The sequence below is a fragment of the Lasioglossum baleicum genome, chromosome 3 (assembly GCF_051020765.1).
Source record: "Lasioglossum baleicum chromosome 3, iyLasBale1, whole genome shotgun sequence".
Taxonomy (NCBI): domain Eukaryota; kingdom Metazoa; phylum Arthropoda; class Insecta; order Hymenoptera; family Halictidae; genus Lasioglossum; species Lasioglossum baleicum.
In genome coordinates, this window is record NC_134931.1 from 21,348,424 (window position 1) to 21,360,443 (window position 12,020).

General features: G+C 35.5%; 1 protein-coding gene across 4 annotated transcripts in view; it reads right to left on the reverse strand.

The window, feature by feature from the left end:
• Nucleotides 1-12,020, reverse strand: part of LOC143207252 (thioester-containing protein 1 allele R1) — a 27,551-nt gene continuing 15,531 nt past the window's right edge. For 3 of the 4 annotated variants that reach the window (XM_076420469.1, XM_076420468.1, XM_076420465.1), the window contains 14 exons: nt 10,378-10,600; nt 9,905-10,022; nt 8,999-9,185; nt 8,738-8,898; nt 8,515-8,653; nt 8,283-8,401; nt 4,738-4,877; nt 3,003-3,222; nt 2,546-2,923; nt 2,296-2,448; nt 2,058-2,233; nt 870-1,041; nt 695-797; nt 1-603 (listed from right to left, as the gene is read on the reverse strand). In XM_076420469.1, coding sequence (XP_076276584.1) covers nt 401-603; nt 695-797; nt 870-1,041; nt 2,058-2,233; nt 2,296-2,448; nt 2,546-2,923; nt 3,003-3,222; nt 4,738-4,877; nt 8,283-8,401; nt 8,515-8,653; nt 8,738-8,898; nt 8,999-9,185; nt 9,905-10,022; nt 10,378-10,600 — 2,492 coding nt within the window. In that variant the 3' untranslated portion in view covers nt 1-400. The remainder of the gene's footprint in view (nt 604-694; nt 798-869; nt 1,042-2,057; nt 2,234-2,295; nt 2,449-2,545; nt 2,924-3,002; nt 3,223-4,737; nt 4,878-8,282; nt 8,402-8,514; nt 8,654-8,737; nt 8,899-8,998; nt 9,186-9,904; nt 10,023-10,377; nt 10,601-12,020) is intronic. The other variant, XM_076420466.1, reaches the window with a different exon arrangement.

Sequence of the window (12,020 nt, forward strand, 5' to 3'; positions counted from 1 at the left end):
ACTGCACCCATTTGTTTTAGAGAAGTTCGTCTTTAATAAGTACTAGCTTTCTTATAAGCTTAATATTGTAAGTAAACAAGTAACAACTTATTATCGATAACAATACAGTGTATTTACTGCAAGATAAATTGTCAGTATGTAACAAAAATTCATTCGTTTGATCTGTTAAGTAGAGTATTTTCAGCGACATTCAAATATTATTCATTGTAGAATTTCAAACGCTAGATGCAAATTCGATTAAAGCTCATACATAATCTTTGTTAATGTACTAAATATGTAATTAGAGTAAATAAGTACATGAATTTTTGCATGTGATGTACTTTGGTTGAGTGTTTACTAAAAGCTGTATCATGGTTTTTTTTTAAAAAAGAAGCTACAGAACGTTTTAGGAGAGTTATAGCTAAAAATATCCAAAATACTCAACAGAGAAGAGTACAAGTAATAACTGTAGGTATGTACATGTAGTTAGATACGAAGCAGCAGATTGAGAGGAATCTTTTTGTTTACCAAGCTGCGAGACACATAAATCTTCACAATCTTCTTCCTTGCATAAGTCGCAAAGCGTTGCTTTCCGTGGTTCATAAAATACTCTCGCTTTCCTTGCTAAACAGAAGAAAAGAAGAAATATCTAAGAATTAAAGATAATATTGCTATAAATTATACATCAAAGATTTTGACTTGGCAAGTAACTTACAGGAATCATAATAGTCATATATAGTAACTGGCACTGGTTTCTGTTTTGCTACTTTGTGCGTTCTGAATGCAGATACTGTCGGGCAATATTCCCGTCTGTCCATCTGTAATGTATTATTTATTATTAATGTGCTTTGAAGTTGATTGAAATAATTCAAATAATACACTTGTCATACCTTATCAAAGTATAGTACCACAACAGTGTCGCCTTCTTTAGTTTCTACACGCTTAACGTTCTGCGATACTTCAAGACTAGGTAGCGAGTCTCTGTCTGCAGTGAAACCAGATGGTAGACTAACTTCCATCACAACCATGTTACTCTCGTTTGCTTCTTTTGTTGGCACAAATCTGTGTTTAAATAACACAGGTTATATTAAGATATTAAGACCGTAATTCCAGGTACATACAGTAAATCCTCTATAGCACTATTAAAATAATTTTTTCTAGCCCCATACAGATTCCTAACCCCGTACAAATAGTCCTGAAAATTTGTGATTGTGAATTTTGAATAGCTATGAAAATACTTGTAAGATTTAAAACGAAAAACGTGGGGCGCAAGATAATACATTAAATAGTAAGGAGTGTAGAGAGTAGCTGCCGTTGAGAAAACTCGCACAACAGTTCATATCATTTGCAGTGCAATAAAATTGTCAGTGATTTAGGTGAACTATTCATGCATCAATTATATCTATCTATTGCATGCGCCCCACGTTGTTCGTTTTAAATCTTACAAGTATTTTCATAGCTATTCAAAATTCACAATCACACATTTGCAGGATTATCTGTACGGGGTTAGGAATCTGTATGGGGCTAGAAAAAATTATTTTATACTTTTTAGTCCGTTTTTTAGGCATGGTATTTTTTAAAAATTTATTTTTATTTAAATAATTTTTCCCATACGCTCTCCTTCTTTGCGTCGCAAATTTTGATCGTCCATTATTTTTTCTATGATTTTCTCATGGATTTTCTATGGATTCTATCATTGAAACAATTGGCTTGTGATAGCTAAAATATGATATAAATATTCTTGATTCAATTTTGTCTAAATGTCTTGCAAATACTGCATCGAGAGTTGTTCCTGATCTTGTTGTCGCTTCATTAGGATTATTTACCATTTCCAATCTTAATTTATTTAAAATATTTTATCATTTTATCGAAAAGCTTATGTTATTGAGGCTGAAATCGCCGCGAATGCGCGAGAAAAGGTGTGCACAATCGAAGCAATGGCCGAGATTAGATTACTACAGTGGAGGGGATATTTTTTCTGCCTTCAACGCGTACTACGACCGCTTTGCAACTATGGAGGATTTACTGTATAATATTTATGGAACCTACTATACTATTGTATAATACATATAACGTACCCAGAGCAAATTGAAAGTTGCAAGTGATTAGCATTGGAATTTTTGTCGACTTGAGGATCCAAAGTAAAGAGCGGCCATGCTCCAGTTACATTTAGATTATACTGAAATGAAATTTGAACCAAGGCGAATCCACTTCCAGTACCTGTTATATTGACCGATCGCGTTTTCCTGGGAAGCTAAAGAAAGTGAAAATATTTGAAATACATTGAAAATTATGATGCCTACAATTTAAACTTACTCCGTGTTTTTGAAGTATCACAGAATTATCAGAATTGATATTCATCTGACTCTGTCCACCTCCCTCGTACATAAATGTTATCGAAATAGCATTATTCTTCGATGCTAATTTTTCACCTAGTTTCGCCAATGCTTGTATTCCGATCACAGTATCCTAAAAAGATTTGTTTGTAAGCGTTAAATTTTAAATGCTACATTTACATTGTGTACACCGCGCTTACGTATACAGTAGATGTTCTTATAATATTTACCTGTGTAGATGCGAAACCACCTTCGGCATTTCTTTGTTTCACAAGCCATTTCATTAGAGCTATGGAATCGGTGACTAGATTACGTCTGAGATAAGTTAATAAAGCATAGGAAGTCATTTCTACGTCAACGGGTCTTGGCAAAGAATACCATGGATTCTGATCATCCTTAGGTACAGGCTTACTCCACCATTTAAGATCTTCCTTTCCACTAGCTTTGGATTCTAGTAAATTAAACGCAGCAGTTTCGTACGGATGCTTTGCCAAATTTAAGGCATACGTGCAAATACTCAACGCATAAATATCATCCAAGTCGTTCATGTTACGGACAATGTAATCGATCCCTTTGTTTATCGTGTTGCGATATTTTTCATTATAATCCTAATTTTTTATGAGAATAAGATAAATATTTGATTTATATGTTTTAGAATTCTAAGCGAGTTAATATGAACTCTCTTACGTTGTTTTCAAGGAAAGTGATCAGAGTATAAGCTGTCAGCGCAAGACCTTTCGCAGCTCCTCCTTGCATGTCACGATGGCTAACTTTTCCTACTTCAGGGAAACTTCCATTCGGAGCTTGATTATTCGACAACCATTGTAAAGCTTCGTCTATTATTCTATCTTCAACAAGAATATATTCCATAGCCTGCTTGAAAGCTTTTGCCACAAAAGCTGTAAGCCTAATAAAATATAACATCGCAGTGCGATAATATTAGATACAGTGCCGGATTAAGCCAGCGCGGGGCCCGTAGCAAATGTTATCACGAGGCCCTAGGCCCTAGGCTTTGTATTAGGGCCGCTTGCGTGCAAATGTAGCGCATCTTTTTAAGGGTGACGGTCCGAATTGGTCGAGCAAGAGTGTGGTGGCGCCCTTACACGCCGCTAGATACATATACGTACACGAGGTTGCAAGGGTCCCGTAAATTTCAAATCACGTCTCGCTAATGCACATTTGGGGCCCCTTACGTAGTCACAATCGCTAGATAAAAGACCCACCAAGTGCGCTTGGTGTCTAAGATGGCCTACTTTTGCGTTTTCGACAGTGCTGCCACTGTCAAGACACATACATTTTCTTAAATATCGAGAGATTTAGGGTTCTTATAGAAAAAGCATACACCAAGCGCACTTGCAGGGACACATACAACGTCAATGCAACCTTTATTATGTTAAACTATACGTGTTTAAACACACAGTTTGGAATTTACGAAGTACACCTAAACGGAGGGTTTCGGTACAAGTATCAGTTCCATGGCATTTTTAGCTAGGAGCGCTAATGTCGGTTTCTCATCATTCAGTCACTGTTTTACTGATACAGTCACTGTGTCGGCACCGACGAGATACTATTAAAGACTGCCAGCCTTATGGGAGTTGGTGTCTCTCGAATATGTCGGTATTTCTTACGCCCTCTAGGATATATTCTGGCTCCATCCAGAGAAACAGAAGGCCATCGACGGCATTTTGTCGGTGAAGAAGACCATTGAGGAGATTCTCGTCGCGATGTATCGGAGAGAATGCGAATTATCACGAAACCATATCGATTATTATTAAATGTTACATTCTCCGCCATATTTCAGACGATGTTTTGGCATTATTGTGGCACTATTTCGAATTTTTAGCGATGTGGTATATCAGATCACTGTAACTTTCACGTTATCCCCGCGCCCGTCGCGCTCGGTTACCCGTCCCCCTGAATAACACAGGGGCTGGCAGTCTTTAATAGTATCTCGTCGGTGGTGTCGGTCACTGTATCGGTGAAACAGTGACTGAATGATGAGAAACAGACATTAGCGCTCCTAGCGAAAAATGCCGGAACTATAGTTGTACCCAACCCTCCGTCTAGGGGTGTACTTAGGTAAATTTCAAACTGTGTGTTTAAACACGTATAGTTTAACATAATAAAGGTTGCATTGACATTGTATGTGTCTCCGCAAGTGCGCTTGGTGTATGCTTTTTCTATAAGAACCCTAAATTTCTCGATATTTAAGAAAATGTATTTGTCTTGACAGTGGCAGCACTGTCGCGCCGCCCAATGCTTCTCGAACTCCGCTGCATGCTGCCGAATAATGAAAATTACGCCTCGGAAGGGCCCGTAGCATTTGCTACTTCTGCTACGGGGCTTAATCCGGCCCTGATTAGATATTAGGTATTGCTGTGCCTTACGAATTTGATAAATTAACCATTTTTATAATGCATACCATGTACTTCCATTGGTATCAGATTTGCCGAATGCACTAAATGATCCATCATCGTGTCTGTAAGTCAACTCTCTCTGATAACCTATTTCCATATATCTCAAAGCTTTACCTTCTACTGCTTGTGTTAGTTGATTTGTATTCTGCAAATGTATATTTATATCTATATAGTATATATATACAGGGTGTCCCACCCAATTTCGACATTTTTACTGAATTCTGTTCGTAACTTTCTTATTTTTGATTATTTATTTATGGCACACGGCCGGCTCTTTTCCGGTTAAAATGATATCCCACACGATGCAGTTCGAACTATAATTGTTTGCCTAATCCACGATATAGTGAAGCCTCGACTATCCGAACCAGATCAGACACGACGTCTTCGAGACGATTTTAGAACGTATTCCAGTGGCAGTTTTGTAATGTTCGAGGGCTTGAATGAAAGGTGAAGAATGGCGCTGTGTGATAGAGGTGATCACGTTTAAAAAGTCAACAGAACCAGTTTACTTAGTTGTGTAACGTCTTAGCACACACACGACAGTAATGGTATTTTATAGTTATTTAAATAGAAATATCTCCTGAACTACTAACTTTTCGACATGCATAGGTTAGCACTTTTTTATAACGAATGTCCAGCTGCATCGATTGGTGTGTTAAAAAATACATTATTCCATTTAAAAAAATGAAGTTGACCTTTATATGACCTTTACGCGTCGACTCTAGGAGTGCGCGAGTTCCCGAAATTTACGGGAACCCGACAGTCGAGCCGAGCCGGAGAAAGTCGAGCGAGCTCGAGCGAGTACTCGAGACATCTGAATGTTCGAGTAGCTTGATCGCATCGAGTAGCTTGATCGCATCGGGTAGCTTGATCGCATCGGGTAGCTTGATCGCATTGGGTAGCTTGATCGCGTCGGATGCTTGATCGTCACGGATAGCCGGAGACATTCGGATTACATTATTACATAGATTAGCCAAACTCGGACGCGATCTATTTATACTCGTGATTAAACATACGATTCGTAATTCGCACTAATGCGGTCCTGACAGTGGCGCACCCAGGGGGGGAGCCAGGGGGCTAAGTCCCCCACCAAGAAAAAAATGTTCAGCTTCCAAAATTAAAATCGCGGAATAGCCCTGGGTACCGATGATAGATATTTTGGCTTAAAAAAAAGGTCATCACGCAAAACCTAGGGCTGGGTTCAACTCGGCCCCCCCCAAGATTACATCCTGGGTGCGCCACTGGGTCCTGAAATATACAATATATATATATTTCGGTTGTGGATTTCGGTTTCGGCTATGATTCTGATGATTTCGATGATTTTTTATAATGTTATACAAATCAACATTTTGAACAAATAATTACAAAAATTTGTATTATTATGTATTATTAAACTATTATCTATTATTATTCTTTATTTGAACAATTTTTTAAATAAGTAATCTTTTATAATATTTACAATTTTATTTATATACTCATTATTTAAATACGTATTTATTATTTAAACAATTATCTAAATAAATTTTTATGCTGCAAAATATAATGTATACAAATCCGTTTGTATACTTATTATTTATATAGCTATTTATTATTATTTATTTAAACAATTTTTAAATAAATAAATTTTTATAATGTATAGAAACATGTTTATTTTACATTATTTGAATTATTGTTTCATAAGAATTTATTGTCAAAACGATTATTTAAATAAATAAGTATCTGTAATATATATATGTATATATAGGGGGAGTTCCCCTAGCCCCGGACGGCACCTAGTATAGGACATTAGCTGTATCTCAATAATCTGAAATGCAACAAAGTCGTTTTAACCGTCAAAACAAAGGAAAGGCTAAAACAAACGACGTGCGGAAATTGCACGTTTCTGTTGCGTGAACAAAGCCATTAAAATCATTCGACTGTTAGCGTTCTTGTAAAAATATTATAAAAGATTACTTATTTAAAAATATTATAAAAGATTACTTATTTAAAAATATTATAAAAGATTACTTATTTAAAAATATTATAAAAGATTACTTATTTAAAAAATTGTTCAAATAAAGAATTAGTTTAATAATACATAATAATACAAATTTTTGTAATTATTTGTTCAAAATGTTGATTTGTATAACATTATAAAAAATCATCGAAATCATCAGAATCATAGCCGAAACCGAAATCCACTACCGAAATATATATATATATGTATATATACACATATATTGTATATTTCGTCTTATAAAACCGAGTACATAATTCAGGACCGCATTAGTGCGAATTACGAATCGTATGTTTAATCACGAGTATAAAAAGATCGCGTCCGAGTTTGGCTAATCTATGTAATAATGTAATCCGAATATCTCCGGCTACCCGATGCGATCAAGCTACTCGAACATTCAGATGTCTCGAGTACTCGCTCGAGCTCGCTCGACTTTCTCCGGCTCGACCCGAACCCGTATATGCGGGAACCCGCGCACTCCTATCGTGCCATAATCTTCCTATTTTCCCATATTCTGCAAAGTTTCAGCTTTAGTTTAAAAAAAATTTAATCGCTCTATCTCATTTCTATCGAAAGTTCTTTGATTTTGAATCGAGTTTGGTCCTTTTCCACTGACAGAGATGTCAGGCAGCCGCTGTACGTGGCGCGCTAATTTCTGCGAAGCGCTAACTTCAAACACAGCTGCCATAGGTAAAAAATTGTCGCAGCGAGTTCATGGGGTACTCAATCGAATCGGCAGAGTCTCTGCTTCAATCCGACTTTAGGATCATGATATTGCGATCATTTCTCGCGGAGATATAGCGAGTTAAAGGAAAAATGGAAATTGTGCATATTTTAAGCATATTTTCAGAAACACCTGGTATATCGAAATGTTCATGAAATTGAAAAAACAAAAGGAGTGCCTCGAAGAGAAAGAAACGCTCTTCCTATTGCTTTTTTGCACAAGATTCTACGATAATTTTTTCGCTTTCTGGAGCCAATTAAAATCAAAAAGCCCATGTTTACTTCAATGTTGAATAACTCGAATAAAAAAAAATCGCACAACATTCAACAACCACACAATTTACACAGGAAAGATAGCCCTTCCAAATGATATTAACGCGATTTATCAAAAAAATTTGTTGCACCCCGTGTGATGTTACAAAGTTGCACAAAATTTTTGTTGACCGTCAATGTTGTCTTCATCTCGCTATAACTTTGTAAAAAACCAACATACTAACAATTGGAAACAGAGCATCTGAAACTAGAGGTTTCAGGCTTTCAAACCATTGTTTTCAAACGATATCGATACGGCAATTTTTGACGGAGTTATGATCACGTAAAGTGGGAGCAATTTTTCATTAATTTTTCATCACGCACAAGTGATTCCTTAATTTTTTTCAGGAGTGTACGTAGTAAAAAATAAAAAATTGTTCCCCTCTTATTCAACAATAAGTCGATTAATTTTCTACGAATATCTGAAAATTAATCAGTTCTTTCTAACTAATATTTTTGTGGATGTCCCACATTTTTTAATACACTGCATGAAAAATGATTTATTGTATATATACTTACTTTGAGATAATTTAGTATCACTATATTTGGAACGAAATTTAACATATTCTGTTCTCCGCAACCAGAAGGCATTTTAATTAAATTTGCCAAATTTAAGATGCTGGGACCCAAAATATCACCTAATAAGAAAATATTTTCATAGTAAAAACCCTCCATTCGGATGGAAAAATTATCGACTAAATTCAACTGCATGAATTACAAGAAATCCTATTCAAAGAGAGAGAGAACTTACCTACTGCAGAGATTTCAATATGTTCAGAACCTGGTACAGCATTTTTAGGTATGTCTATTGTGAAATTCATTGTTAAACTAGATGATTCTCTAAGATCCAAGAAAGCAGCTTTATTAAAGAACTGTGTTTCTCCTTCAGCCTGTACAATAAAAAATTGGATCCTATATTCAATCGATAACGACTTATGAATAAAGAATACATATACATATAAAAGACACGTTACTTTTACAAGTAGTTTACGTTCGATACTGTCACCAGCTAATATGCTATTTGCAGTTGCTTTAATAGTAATATAACCCAGATCTCTTGGAATGATCATAAATGATACGCTAGCACCAGAATTAGCTTTTACTTCGACTTTCTTTTTACGGTACAATTCTAGTTCTGAAATATATAATCACAGTTAATCAGTATTTGAGTTGATTCTGTAGCATATATCGCATGCAATAACATAACTTATGAAATCGATTAAAGTAAACCTTACTTGGTACATCGTGCACGTCATTAGAAATTTCTGCAAAATCAAATTGACCTTCGTGTGTCAGTAAAACTTCTGCTTCTACAGTCTTATTCATGTAATTGAATACCACAATTTGTATTGCAACAATTTCTCCACGAATCACCGAATAAGGGAGATCCATTGCAATGAAAAATGGTCTGAAAACTTTCAACTGAAAAAAGAAATCGTTTTTCTTGATTAGTTTTCATAATGTGCAATAAAGTTGCGTATTATTTCCAGTGGGTAACGAAAGTATTCGAACGCCCTTTAAAACAAAATAACTTTTTTATAATTGTACCAAACGACCTGATTTTTTATAATCAATTAGAAGCATTGGTTTATGAAATGATGTGCAAAAGGATTTTCCAAAAATTATATTTACAAGGTTACATGCAAAAATAAAAAAGGTATCTTTTTAACTTTTTTTATTAGGGCCCTTAAAGAACATTTAAAATATATGTATGTTTTGTAGATCTATGTTAGTTATATTTACACATGCTGAAAATTTCATCAAAATCGATTAACATACGCACACGAGCTACAAGCGATTAAAACTGTTGAAAATCGTAGTTTTACACGACTTTTGATCAGTTTTTCTCAGTTTCACTAACATAGATCTACAAAACATATATTTAAAATTTTAATTCATTGAGGGCCTAAATAAAAAAGTTTTAAAAAATGCCTTTATTTATTTTTACATGTAATCCTTGTAAATTATAAATTTTGGAAAATCTTTTTGCACATCATTTCATAAACCAATGCTTCTAATTGATTATAAAAAATCAGGTCTGGTACAAGGTTTGGTACAATTATAAAAAAGTTATTTTGTTTTAAAGGGCGTTCGAATACTTTCGTTACCCACTGTAATATGTATTGCCAATCTACGTTTACCTTTCGTGGTTGTTCTATGAGGCCTAACCCGTCGACATCGTTCAGAGAAAATGCTGTCAATACCCACGATGTGATCGAATCAGGTACATTCCTTTTTAGCTCATTCCTCCCATCGTACCTGGTTTCAATTTACATAGTTATTTTTCGTGTTAGAAAATGAGTTTTTAATTTAAAAGCACTATAATTCATAGTAAATGTACGATTTGATACATGTTTCATAATATGTTGTTGTATTTTACAAAGACTCAATCACCTTATTAAAAAACTGAGAAATTTACTTTGTATAACATGGAAGAATGAATGATCGAAAGTACAATATTAAACAAGTAAATGTATATAGCAGTCGTATACGAACACCGAGAACATCCCATAGCATTGATTTACAAAGAAATGTTCTGTACAAAACAAAAGCATGTATAATGTATACAATATATAAAGCCTTTGTAATCTGACAGTATTTATAACATAAATACCCTGAAGAGAAGTTTGTAAAAAGCCAGGTGTTTAAGATCTCATGCATTAGGAATACACAGGGCTTATTCCAGACGGGAGGTGGGATGCGAGAGAAGGCATAAGGACCTGCCAATGGTGGTCTTGTTGCTAGTTTGTGCGTAACAGGCGGACCAATGTCTGGCCGAAGTGTAGATGCACCGTGAGACGAGCCTGTTATTCTACCTTCCAATATTCCCGGTTGTCCTGGAATCCAATTCTCTGTATTGCATTATATCAGCTGAACCAAGAGAAAATTAAAATATAACGCTACCAAACAAAAATAAAGGTCTTATTAAATTCTATTCGGAACATGTTTAAAAGCGAGATTTGTTTGGCGACAACTTTTACGCATCTCGAAACATGGAAATAATGAAGTGTTACTTGCAGAATAAATTATAGTTAACTAGCAGGTGGGATGAAACAATCTGTTATGAATAATTAAACCATCACCTCGCAGAGTCAATTACATGAAACTACCTCCTGTTAGATACCCCCTCTCTATATGCATGGCTAATTTTAATTAAGCATTAGTGAAATATTAGGTCAATCGGAAAGTTCCATCCGTTTAGCGTCGAGTAGCCCCGTAGCTCGATTGCTCGAACTGTCGTTAACTATAACGTCTAAAGTAAGGTTAACTTTTTAGTTTGGACATCTTTCAATAAAATTCAAAACATAACAATATACGCTTGCATCAATAACACCGTTTTTTTTCTACATTGAAAATGTCGGAATTTGAGCCGAATAAGCGTCATTTGGGCGAAGCGTTAATCTTTAGCTTCAATTGGAAGAAAACTGCAGCTGAAGCTCATCGGATGATTGTATTTAGACGTTTACAGCGATAATGCTGTTTCTGATAAAACATGTATTTAGAGAGTGGTTTCGACGCTTTAAAAATGGTGAATTTGCTGTAGAGGACAAGGAGCGTTCTGGATGGCCACGAGAGTATTCGAAGACGAAGAATTGCAGGCATTGGTGGATGAAGATCCATGTCAAACGCAAATACAAATTGCGGAAGCGTTAAATTGTGTTTAATCTGTCATTTTCGATCGTTTAAAAGCCTTAGGGAAGGTCTACAAGAAAGGAAAGTGGGTCCTATATGAACTCAAGCCAAGAGACATTGAAAATCGAAAAACCATCTGCAAAATTCTGCTTGCGAAACGTCAGAAAAGTTGTTAAAGAAACGTTAGAAGCACTTCGCTGGGAAGTGCTACCCTATGCGGCTTATTCGCCAGACTCTGCCCCTTCTGACTATCACTTGATTCGGTCGATGGCACACGCACTTGCTGAGGAACGATTTAGTTCTTACGAAGATGTCGACAAATGGGTCTCTGACTGGATTACCTCCAAATATGACTCATTCTTTCGTCGCGGAATTCGCTTGCTGCCCGAAAGATGGGGAAAAGTCATCGCTAACGATGGACAATATTTTGATTAATGTACTTTTTCACTTTGTTTCTTAAATAAAGCTCTACTTTTTGTCAAAAAACGGACGGAACTTTCCGATTGACCTAATACATGAAACATGTTTAAGTGATGGTTAATATATGTCATGTTAATGAAACTTTTCACTTTACTTAACAAGTTACGAATCGATAAGTATTATCAGCAGGTAATAATTTCAATG